Below are 12,179 nucleotides of genomic sequence, written 5' to 3' on the forward strand. Positions count from 1 at the left end.
TCCCTAATTACTATTTGGCCCTTCGTAGAAAAAGTTGGCTGAGCCTTGCTCTGGAGACCGGGCCCAGGCTACCCTCCACTTCTCTAACACTGGCTGCCAAAAGACTGTGTCAGCCAAAGAGGAAGGGGACCATGGTGTTGAACCTGTGAAGTCCTTTCTTTCCCCTTTGACTTTTCTTTTGTCTATTCACACCTCTCTCCTTGTCGCTAAATTTCCACTTTGGCCATGGAGAATAAGCTACTCGTCCAAGTATGCTGAGAGTGACATTCCCCACAGGCAACGGTTTCCTTAGCCATCCCGATGCCTTCCTCTCTTCTCCCTCTTTGAGGAATGCAGAGGCCACAAAGTTGAATTCCAACTTGGCTGTACCGATCCAACGTACAGGCTCATGGACCTTGACTGGGGTCAAGCTGAGATAGCAAACCGCTAAGGAAAGGCTGTGTGTGGAAAGGACTCCTTGACTGTCCCTCTCCCTCTAGGTATCCGGCTGTTGGGGGCAGGGGTGGGGAAGAGACATCATGTGGGCAGTGCTGCTGTTCAGGGGCTGCTGCTGGGGGCAGGGGTGGGAAGAGACACCACGTGGGCAGTGCTCAGGGGTGGGGAAGAGACAACGCCCACATAGGCAGTGCTGCTGCTTGAGCTCTTAAAAAAAAAAAAAGAAAGAAAAAAAAAAAACCTCACAAAAAATTACCCTCCAGAGATGGGCTGGGGTTGGTTTTCTTCCTTCTCTAACCTGGTTTTTGTGACTCAGTTGTTTGGTTTGAAAGCCATTTATTTAGATGACAGACACATAGATGTCAGTTGATTAAAAAAAAAAGTAAAATGGAGACTTGAAACAGTGGTCAAAATAAACAAACAGGGCCACTCCTTCAGTGTCCCCCAGACAGAACAATGGCTCAGAAATGACACACAGAAAATGTACCATCCATGTCCCCTCCAGCAGCTCTGAAACACTAGATCCCATGCACGGCACTAAACTTCCGGTTTGGGACTGAGTGGGGCTAAGCCCTTCCTCCTCTCTGCTCTCTCTGCCTTGTCAGCTGTACCTCCACTCAGCCCTACCCCAGAACCCAGCCCCTGCTCTGTGCAGACAGTACTGGGAACTGTGGGGGAGGGTTTACCACCCACCTGTGGCCCCTTCCCTCCCCGGCTGACCTCCCCACAACAGACCATACTTAAGCCACCAACTAGCTCCACAGACCGAAGAGACAGTTACACGGCCGATTCAAGACAACACTCCCTCCAATAAGCTTACACAGGTGCCAACCCACCAGGCACTCGAGACCTTGCTGCCCGGGAATCTTCATCTCACCTGTTCACACACCTGCACGAAGTCCACAATTTGCACACATCCAGCGTGTGACATCCCCCCTCTTTAATGTAAATGTTTTGGAATGTCCATAGATAAGAAAATGGACAGCCTGGAGGAAAGCTTTCATGGCCCGGTTTTCATTTCACCTCCGGATGTCGGAATACTCAGACTGCTCATCTTCCCACTCACTGCTTCCAGAGGGTCCCTGAGCGCTCTGGCCACCCGTTCTGCCTCGAGCATGGGCATTCGGGTGGCTTTTGCTCCCTCGCTCACCCTTGGCACCTCTGTTGGCTGCTAGATGGTGGTCTGTGTCCCGGTGGTGAGGCCTGGGGAGCTGAGCCCTGTCTGCCAGGGGCTGATGCTCTGGGGCTGCCGTGGGAGGTCTCTGTATGTTGGAGGTGCAGAAACTCAGGATGGAGCAGAGGCCTCCCCAGCTCTGTTCACACTGAGCCTGGACGCTGCGGGTGACTGCCTCCTTCACATCTTCCCCGCAGGTCAGCAGCAGGTTCACAAGGTCCACATAGGGCCTGGAGATGAGAGCCAAAGCAGAAAGAGTTAAGAATGGAGTATGTCCTAAAGGAGCCCTGGGGAGTTGGGACTAGGTCAAGAAAGAGGGAGACAGTGTTTAATTTGGGTGATCTTTGTGGACTGGGTTCCATAGCAGGCAACTGAGGGTAGTAAGGCAGGTTCTTGCTCCTCAGATGGGTGTAGAGCCCTAGGAAAAGGGGCCATTGACAGTGTGTGGATACACAGAAGTAAAGCCAAGGGCTAGCACATTAATTTAAGGTAGGAATTCCAGGCAGAAGAGCTGTGTGAACAGAGACCTTGGGCACATCCAGGCTGCAGAAACTGGTGAGTTTTAGTAAGTGGAGGAGGTCCTTCAATATCAAATTCATGTGTGTGTGTGTTCAGTGACAAATTCAGCAAGTGTTGGACTACGGAGCTTTTGAGCAGCCTTCAGGAGACCCCAGAGGTACCTTGCCCTTCATAGGTGTTGTCAGTGAGGGACTCCTAATGCCACTTTCCCGGTCTGTGTGCTCCGGGCTTATTACAATGGAGGGCTTTCTGGAAAGCTGCTGGGTATGCCTGTCTAGGGAGTCTACGAAGGACTGAGATGTGCTGGGGATGGATGACAGGTCCCTGTGGTGTCCTCTCCCTTTGCAGGTAGCAGGGAATTAACATGCGGTCCATAGCCCTCAGTCAGCCAGGACTCCCCTTTCATTGGTGTGTGGGCTGGCTGTCAGGGTGCCTGTGTCCAGAAGAAAAACAGCTCTCTGTGAGGCAAACAAGGTTCGTGGGGGGCTCAGAGATGTGCTCTCCACCTGCACTGAAGCCAACGACAGACAGTCTGAGTTCTTTAGCCAAATAAGTGGAGGACTTCGCTCCAGGGGGCAGAGGAAGTGTGTGCACTCTTTATATTTATAGGATTTCTTGGTAGAATATGTCTCCATCAGCGAGTTCTCAGGGCCTATCCACTGAGGTTTTCTTAACTCTCACTGGCCTCTTTGGATTCCAGAAAGAATGTGGGATGCTTTGTGTGACTCTGTGTGGCTAACTAGAATTAAGCAGTCTCTAGCCAGTATAAGTCCTGGACATATCTGCCTAGGACATACAGCTAAACCCCCCTCCCCCTACCCCGATAGGGAAGTCACCATGGGATGTGCAGCCATTTATAAGGAGCAAGGGTTCTTTCCTTCCTGAGACTTGACTTGACTCTTGGATGGCTACCCTAGGGTGTGTGTAAACTTCCCCTGCAAGTTGGCAACTGTTGCTCTGTAGAAAAAGCAGTGTCTGTTATGTGTGCTATAGTCACTGCCATTTTTGCTAGTTACTCCTCAAATAGGAATGGATTGAGTTGTCCTTACTTCAAGGATGTAAGAGCCAGAAAGAGTGCGAAAGGAAAGTTCCCTCTGGGAACACTTGGGCATACTTCCTGACCTGGGAACAGCCCAAAGGAACATTCTGGAGCTGGTTGGTTTGAAGACTACATTACTCCTTAGGCTTCAGTTTGTGCCCAGCTGGTGGGCTAGGTCCTGAAGCTCTCTCCAGCAGGCCTCTGCCAGGGTAAGGATAGTTTCACACTGTCTCATTGAGTACTTTGAGGAGGAAGGTACCCAGAAAGGGATGCTGAGATTGCTCAAATCCTTCCACCTTTTGGAAGCAAACACTATTTTATGAAGCTCAAGTCTACTGAGTCTGTCAACAAAATGGAAGAAGATGTTCACTCACTTGCTGACTCTATCAGAATCTGAACTGACTCTCCCCTTTAAGCTTCTTAAATGAAACTCTCCTGGGAATACAGTTGTCTCTGGTGCCTTTCCCATCATGTGTTTCTAACATTGGACCCCGGACCTTCAAGGCAGACACCGGCCTCCAAGGCAGGACTGACTAGTCCTCCCTCTCTTGGGCTTACTCTGTCTTCTCTCTCAGGGAGGAAGCTGAGCCCTGTGGGGAGGGTGTGTGTGGCCAAGTAAGTTAATTTAAACCGTGCTTTGGGTTGGCAAGGTGCCTTCTCATGCTGCAGGCTGAGCCTGTCTGATGACAAAATCCAGCACTCAACTGAGTGTCAACAGGCTGAAGGAGGGGGATGTGCCTGAGGCTCCAAACCCTTGGTGGCTGCCAGTACCTGGTGACAGGGTGTGCAGAGGCCAAGGGAGATGGTCACAGCTAGGAGGAGGCAGACCATAAGGAAAAAGTGGGGTAGATAGGCACACTGACAGGGGCAGCTTGCAGCAGACTGGCCACTGCTGCTGTAACCTGCTCCCAACATGAGCCCAGAAGAGGATGGAATGGTTTGGATTCTGCAGCAACCGACTTCCTCCTGTTTAGCGTGAAAAAGCAAAGTCGGCTCACATTCTAGTGTTCATGACTCTTGCCACACACTTAGAGATGACTTTCTTGGTATTTTAGGGCTCAAAGGGTCCTTTAGCCAGTTAAGCTGGTTGAAAATTTGGGAAAGTTCAGGCAATTCAGCTTGAAGTTGAAGCACTGCAGAGATGCACTGCAACAGGGAATGGAGGGTTTCAAGGGACTGTAGCTGGAGTTTGGCCCAATCCACTGCCCAGAAGGAATGGCTTAGCAGGAGTAGGCCCTGCCCGTGGTCTCCTGGCAGTGTTCTTAAGACATCCATGCTTCTCCTCAGGGTGTGGGTCACCTGCATCTCCAGAGCAGGCCAGTGTTGGCTACCATTGCTTATTCTAAATGGCATGCAGGACCCTTTGAAAAAAGAGTCTGGAGGCCATGCTTCTCTGGAAGAGACACTAGAACAACACAGTGCTTCAGCCCTTTCTAGATTCTAGGGTGGGATCTGTGTTCCCCAAACCTGAAAATTCTGAGTTATCCCAAAGACTTCTTTTTTAAGAGGATATCAACATTTCACACACTCCAGGACTCTACCAGAGATGTTTACCAGGTGTCCAACCTCCCACTCACAAGGCCAAGAAGCCATCTTAAATAAGTCACAGAGCCTTCAGAGGTTCCTTGGCTGTAAACATGCACTTCTTTCAAGAGCACCTTGAAGTAAACGACCCTAACCCTCTGATGACAATGATGGAGTAATTTAAAAAAGGAAGAAGCTCTGGTCATATATGAAGACCCAAGAACCTTATCAGGTCTAACAAGAACAGGCTAGGGAAGAGTGGGGCAGAAGGCATCCCAACTTACTCTTCAGATGCAGTTTCAGTCATACAGTGCTTGTGGATTCAACTAGCCAACCACAAGACTAATATCTTGCAGCAATTGTGTTGTCTTTAGGTATTATCACTCATCCAGAGTAGATGGGAGGATGCTAAGTCATATGCAAATACGTCACTGGTATAGCTAAGGCTTTCTCATCCATGGATGTTGATGTCAGGGAGGGCCTTGAACCGTCCATCCCCAGTGCATAGCCAGAGAAGACTGCATTTCCATCCCCCAGGCTCCAAGGTAGGAATCAAATCTCACAAGTAAGAAACAAGCCCTTAGTGTCACTAGCCTTCTCTATGGAATGGAGATGCTACCTTCAATCTTGTAGTTAGTTTGGAAAGACATACGTGGTAATCCATGGATATCCCATAGACAAGGTCCTGGCACACCAAAGAGAAAACCAAGACAATTACAATTGCTGCTGCTATTACATCATTGCTTTGTAAATATTCGGGAAAATAAAAATATGTTGTAAAGTGTTAAATAGGGTTCCAAAACCATGCAAGATATTTTTCTTTTGAAAAGAGCAGTTTGCAGAATTTCACCATGAATAATTCAATATTGTACCAAGCAAGGTGTTGCAATCTACCAACGACCATATAAAGTGGGCAGATAGGAGGGGGCTTCTGATAGAACCTAGGCATTAATGTGGTGAAGGCAGGGAATATGTTGGTGACATAACTGGGAGGTTGACCCAAAAGTTGTGCTGATTTGGCCCAATGAGTCACCTTGGAAAGACGGGCATTGCTACAGAGGGGGCAGTGACTGGCACTGGTCTGCTCAATGGTGGCTTTCCTTTTGATCTGTATCTGTCTTTGGGGACTATGGGCCAGATTTCATGTTAGAAACAATGGCGTAGTCTGCTCTAATGCTCTGCAAAATCCAGGATCCTACAGCTGGGGCAAGTTTCAAAGAATGAGAGTTTTTGGCTTTATCACTGAATTGTGACTTTTAAAATCCAATTTAGCATGCATGTTTCTGATGTTTGTTTTGTGCTTTCTTCAGAAGTAGAGAAGGGGAAGGGGAGTCTCTGAAAGACGAAACAGCTGCGGATCAAATTGGAACATTTAAGAGTGTAAGTGTTGTAGCCACACTGCCTGGACTCCAGACCCTAGCTTTGCTTTTCCCTGTGTGTCATTCACCTCAGCAGACTCAGTTTTCTCATCTGTGAATTGGGGATATAAAGAGTTGTTGTGAGGACTGGGTAACATCCTTGGCATAGCATCTAGCAAACAAAACCAGGTACCAGCTGTCTGTACTGACACCCATGAGCTACTTGGACCACACAGCAACCAGTTGGGACTTGGCTAGGGGCAGAGTGGAAAGTGCTTCTGACTCTAGCTATTTTGTGCTTAGTGAAAATAATCATGTTTCTGTTTGTGGGAATTTCAAATCTGATGATCTTCTGGGGGGTGGGGGGCTTTCTAGCTTTCTGGGGCATTCCCCCAACTGTATCCACCAGGAGGTAGTTCACTTCTAGAAATAGCATCCTTGAACATACTTCCAGCCCTCAGGACCCCACTGCCAGGCAGCCCTTCCTCCCGTTCTCCTGGGGATGGGACGCTACTCACTCATGCAGCAGGAGATCCTTGAAATGAATCATCTCCACAATCACGCCGACGTTCTCCTGAGCTGCGGAGCACAGGTCATGCTTCAGATAGCATTCCCTCTGCAACTGGAAAACCATTTCCCTAATTGCTGGACACTTCCTGCTGATGCAGCCAAATTTATGCCGCAGGGCATGGGCCTTGCACCTCAGGGCATCCTTGATGAATGACTTTCCCTGGAGATGGAGGACACAGAAGGGAGGGGCCAAAGGAGAGTTCGTCACTAGCCAGGATGACACTTGCCAGTCTCAGGCTTGCACAGGAGTCTTTGATCTCAGAGTCCCAAGGTTCCACTTAAATGGATGTACTTCCAGGTGAGAGGCTATATAGGAGCTACATCCAAGAGTGATATGACACCTCCCCAAACCCCCTGCAGCAGGCTAGAGTGGATGTGAGGTTGGTACACTAGCAGATCTCTGTCTTCCCATCCCAGTTACTCTTCTAGTTTCCTGAAATGGGGGCTTCCTCCAGGCAGCTGGGTGGAGGCTGCCCGGTAGCAAATTCTCTGGAACCCCAGGGGATTGGACCATAACTCCTTGGCTAGTATTAGCGAGAGCACACTTCTCTTTTGCTCTCCATCCATGGAGGCCATGATCTTGGAACCTTGCATTTCTGTTCTAGGTCTCATTGTCTTATCTGTTCCTCTCGTGCTTCCAGGAGAAACATCCTTTGCTTTTAAACTGTTGGGATTACAGTTTCTAAAAGGCCCACCTGGCATGTAGCGTGGCAGCTTGTGAGTGGGAAAGGAAGCATCCTCCCAGCCAGGCACACATGTGACCCGCAGTTTGCTTTCCTGGCAACCCCAGCAGACTGAGCCAAGGCCAGAAAGGAGACAGCTTCCGGGACAAGCTCCTGCCTCCACTCCTAACAACCTGGCCTAGAGACATTGTTGGGTGACCAGCCATGAATCTCCCTTCAGTTACTATGGTGATGGGCCATCTGAAGAGACGACCCCTGGTTTTTGTTTTTGCTTGTTTGTTTCTTTAGAAGCAGATCTGGAAATCACTGAGTTGAGAAAGCAAACCAGGTTAGGTTGGAAGTAGGAAGCCAACCAGCATATTTATTTTGGTTTTCTCTTTAGATAGGACTACAGACAGTGGAAACCCACGTGGCATACACACCCTTCCTGTGGCCCCTGTTTCTTTTATTTGGCTGGAGCCAAATGGAATGGAGGGCAGGGCTTGGCTCTTTCTTAAGTAGCTGTGTGCTGAGAAGTGACTTGGAAGGGTTGGTTGAAAACACAAGCAGCGATGACCTCTGTGAGGGCTGTGACAAGCCCTCTTGTATTCTCTGACATCTGGCGGGAAGGCCCAAGACATACTCCTCTCTTTGGGATTTCCTATGGTGTGTGTCCTAGCTCCAGTGAGTTCTGATGGGGGTTAGGGGGAACCTTTTTAAGGAGTCTTGAGGAGTTCAAAGTTCTCTCCCTCTCCTCCTGGTTTCTGTTTCCCATTCTGCTACCTCACATCCTCCACAGTTTAGGCTGCAGGGGCTATCACATCCCTTTCTGGTAGACAGACCTTGCTTGTCAGGCTGTCCACAAGGTGTCTGCGGATGGTGACTGGTGACTTTTATAAAATCATATCTCAACTGTTGACTTCTTCCAAACTTAGTCATCATGTTCCAGTGAAATCAGAGAGGAAGTGCATGAGATAAAACAGGGTGTTTCAACAGGGCTGAGAGGCAGGGCACAAAATGAAGACAATCCTAATGCCACAAGCCATCTAAACACACAGTTGGTCCTTCTGTGACAGAACCATCAGCTTGCTTATTGGTTCTCTGCCCTGGGCAGCAACTCAGCTCTACCTTGGGATATCTGAGGTGGATTCAGCTATGACTGTAAGGTCAGGGTTTTGACTTTTCAGATTGGAAGAGGAGACTCTGTTCCCTTCTCTTTGGAGACTGTGAATTTCTAGGCTTCCTGCCTCTGTGTGTGTGTGTGTGTGTGTGTATACATATGCATATATCAGAAGAACCTTTGCTACCTATACCTAGGATCTCTACCACTTCAGCCCTTTCTTCCTAATGTGATGGGTTTGAGGACTGGGTTCTAGTTTTCCAGACTTTTATCACTGGCTATGACTTTGGTGTCCAGTCTGCTCTGCCTGTGTGGTTATAGCATGTGAATGCAGGATTTGGCTTAATGGCACTCTGGACAGCAGAGCAATGGGGGAATGTGGAGATACTGGCGCCCAGCTGCACACCTGCAAACACCAGACTCCCTCAAACAACTTAAATCCAGGATGTCTGCTCACAAGTCTATTCAAGCCAATATTTCAACCACGCTATACCAACCCACAATATTTTTTCATGCTCTATGTTCATTTTACCTGGGCATCGAATTTTCCAGCGTTGTGCAGAAACGTCATGCAAATCCCATGTAAGCCCTGGATTTCACAAGAGTTGTTCTCGAAACACTCAAACACACCACAGCCCACGTCCCCGGCGTTGACCAAACAGTGCTGGATCTCCGCTAAAATGAAAAATTATATACAAGGTTTTCTGCCATGCTAAGTGTTAATAAGGGCTAGAGAAAAAAAAAAAGGAGAGAAAAGTGGTGCCAATTTCAGAATCTAAGGAGTGGAAAGAAAATGTCATTATTTACTAATACATATGGAAAGTATGTGTATTTTTAAATTAGCCAAAATAAACAAATATCACAATCAGAATTTAGTCTGAGTGTTTTCTTTTCTTCCTTCTATCGTTTCCACTTAATGAAGGTACTTGCGGGACTACTGTTTAAGAGTCCAAAGCACTTCAGCTTTTGAAACCCACAGGGAAAATAAGATTTGAAAATGACCACATTTTATGAATTAAATGTCGTTCTCTACTTGAGGCTGCAGAAGCCACTGCCGTTAAGATCCGGCCATTTCCTTCCTGACCCCAGATGAAAGCGTCCAAGAAACTTCAATTCAGCTTTATGATTCAACACCTAAAAATCAAAACAAGATTCCTATTAAAGCCGTGCCTCCAAACCACCCGCATTAAAAATGCCAGGCCAGGGAAGCTGCAGCTGGCACCAGCTTCAGAACGCAGGAGGCAGGTGGGGGCTGGCCTTTCCACCCGCCACCTTTCTCTTTGGAGGTTCCTTTTAATTAGGGATCCGGTGTGAGATATCACTTAATCCCCTAGAATCCCAGAGGCCCCGAGCCTGCTCCCTCTTCCAAGATGTCCTAATTCGTCAGCCTGAAAGGACAGACAGGGAGCTGTCAGGCTGCGGCAGAGCAGTCTCACGCCTCGCTCGGCTCGCTCAGTTCTACGATTTAAACCAACCGCAAAATTACAATGAGGAAAGTGTATTCTGGAAGAAGGGCGTGGCTCGAGTCGAAAATCTGTATGAGATGAAATCTAGCAAGAGAACGAGGGGTGTGTGCTTGTGAAGGGGTGCCTAAACCCGAGAGGAGGCAGGGCGGACGAGGGACCCTCGATTGTGCGCCTAGGCAAGCGGGGGCGAGAGGCTGAACTGACTCCACGCGTGGTCGCGAGCAGGGCAGCGATCACTCACTTGGAGAACCCTGACCGGCACTTGTGCATTCCGGCTCAGGCAAGGAGCGCACGCACGCCACTGCCGCCGCTCTCATACGGCCCCCGAGGAATTGCGGAGGTGGGGGCGTGAGTAAGGAGACGAGCGGCAGACACGTTTCTTTCTCTCCCGGGAGCTGGGAAGAAGGCCAGCCCCGTGTGCCACACGTCAGGCTTTTGCACTGCAGCTTGCTGGTGAGCAGGGCCGAGCACGATTCGGATCGTGTCAACAGTTCTTCCCCTGCTGACTTGGCTAGGAGCATGGCTGCAGCGGCAGAGGTACGCTTTGCGAACCCCCTCCCCCAAAGGAAAAGTTCCTAACTGGCCAGCAAAGTTCTGGGCTGTCCGGCATCTTTGGAGAAAACGGAGACAGTACATGCCAGGCTGGCCGGCTTGGAAACGAAGTTCTGGGTGCAGGGCGAGCCCAGCTCTGGGGTCCCTTGGTACTTCGCACGGGCCAGGCGTGACGAAGTGCGCCCTGCTCCGGGCCCGGGACTCTGGCTGGAGCTGGCAGCAGCGTCAGGCACAGCCTCGGTTCCCCTCAGCCCCCGGGAAGGCTAGCAACAAGTCCTGCCTCAGCCATTTCATCACCCTGCTAGCACGTGCCGATCCAGGGCTCTCGCAGCCCGAGCCAGACCTCGCTTCGCCTCGCTCTTCCCTCTGCACGTCCCGAGCCACCGAGAGTTTGTGCCGCCCGGGGTGAGCTCGGGTCGCCGGCTTGGGGCTAAAGGCACCCGGCGCGCCGCGAGCATGCACCCTGTTCTCCCCCGGCAGCTCTGGGCTGCAGGGCGCACGCGTTTACCTGTGTTCTGCAGGGACAGACGGCCTTTCTGCTGCGAGCTCCTGTCTTGGGGACCTTCCGGAGGGTTCGTGGAGTCCGTCCCCTGCGCCGGGTCCAAGGTGGCAAACACCAAAGCCAGGGTCACAAACTGGCCCAGCCGCTCCGCACACATGGTTCTGGGTATCACCCTCCCGCCTGGAGACCTGGATTCTTTGTGCGCCCCTCCTCCTCCTCTTCCTCCTCCGCCGCTTCCCCCCTCCTCCCACTCTTCCTCCTCGCTGGCCCCTTCCCTCCTCCTCGCCGCCGCTCCGATAGAGGTTACCCAGCGCCCTCCCGTAGCTCTCTGGAGAGCATGTGACCAGGCCGTTAGCCGCGCCGCGAGTGCCCGGCGATAGCAGGGATGGTGCCTCAAATATCCCTGGAAGCTCTGGTGTCACTTGAATGAAGGAGTCGAGCAGGTGTTGTCCCGGAGGCTGGACCAATCGGAGACCCCGGCCCGTTTGACAACACAGCGGGAGGCGGGGCCTGCGCCAACTTCTACGGGAGGAAGCGGAGCGCCTCCGCGATCGCCCCACAAAGTTGCAGACCTGGCGGCGGCCACGCGTTTGCGTGGTGTGTGTGTGTGTGTGTGTGTGTGTGTGTGTGTGTGTGTGTGTGTGTGTGCAGCCCGAGACGCGTGCGCGTGTGCTCCGGGGCAATGGCCGAACAGACTGAGGGGGAAAAAAATTAAAGCGGATGCCAACTCTACTTGCAACTAAAAACTAAAAAAATAGGGGGTGGGGCAGGAGAAGTCGGTTTTCACAGGGACAGAGTCCCCAGGGTTTGTATCCGGCTGGGAAAGTTTCCTCTTTGGAACACAGTCACATTCTCAGCCATGAGACCTGAATAGATTAGGACAGATACCTGGGCACAGAGATGGTGCGAGCAAATTGAACTCTGGTGGGAATTCCTAAGCGTCCTGACGCTTGTTTTGTTTTTTGTTTTTTTTTTTGGGTTTTGTTTTTTTAAAGACGCCTGAGGACTGGCGCGGAAGCTGCTGGCCTGATTGACTACCCATTTTCTTTCTGCCTGAATTTGATGGGTCCAATAACACCTGGGGCGTCTCGTCTCGCTCCTCCTCCAGTCCAGACAGATTCCTGTCTGGGCTTTAGGGGTCCAGGCGACAATTCATTTCACCAGGTGAAAATTCATTTGCATCATTTCCTGGCTGGTGGCCTGGAGGCCCAGGCAGCCTTGGGTCAGGCAGCCACAGACCATCGCGTGCCCAAGAGGC

The 12,179-nt window shown here is 50.6% G+C and overlaps 1 protein-coding gene across 1 annotated transcript; it reads right to left on the reverse strand.

The window, feature by feature from the left end:
- Positions 1–754: 754 nt before the first annotated feature.
- On the reverse strand, positions 755–11,514 carry Stc2 (stanniocalcin 2). Its single transcript, XM_021178172.2, has 4 exons — positions 10,928–11,514; positions 8,934–9,076; positions 6,568–6,779; positions 755–1,839 (listed from the first exon to the last, which is right to left on the reverse strand). The coding sequence occupies exons 1-4, from the start codon at positions 11,076–11,078 to the stop codon at positions 1,455–1,457; spliced, it is 891 nt and encodes a 296-aa protein (XP_021033831.1). The 5' UTR covers positions 11,079–11,514; the 3' UTR covers positions 755–1,454.
- Positions 11,515–12,179: the final 665 nt, after the last annotated feature.

The sequence above is a fragment of the Mus caroli genome, chromosome 11, assembly GCF_900094665.2.
Source record: "Mus caroli chromosome 11, CAROLI_EIJ_v1.1, whole genome shotgun sequence".
Taxonomy (NCBI): domain Eukaryota; kingdom Metazoa; phylum Chordata; class Mammalia; order Rodentia; family Muridae; genus Mus; species Mus caroli.

What these genes read in the sequence shown, in the direction of transcription:
- Stc2 (XM_021178172.2), bottom strand. Translation starts at nt 11,078, where the DNA reads ATGTGTGCGGAGCGGCTGGGCCAGTTTGTGACCCTGGCTTTGGTGTTT. An exon ending in TCTGTCCCTGCAGAACACAG is followed by an intron (nt 9,077 to 10,927) that starts GTAAACGCGTGC and finishes TTTTCATTTTAG; the next exon opens with CGGAGATCCAGCACTGTTTG. An exon ending in CTGGAAAATTCGATGCCCAG is followed by an intron (nt 6,780 to 8,933) that starts GTAAAATGAACA and finishes CTCCATCTCCAG; the next exon opens with GGAAAGTCATTCATCAAGGA.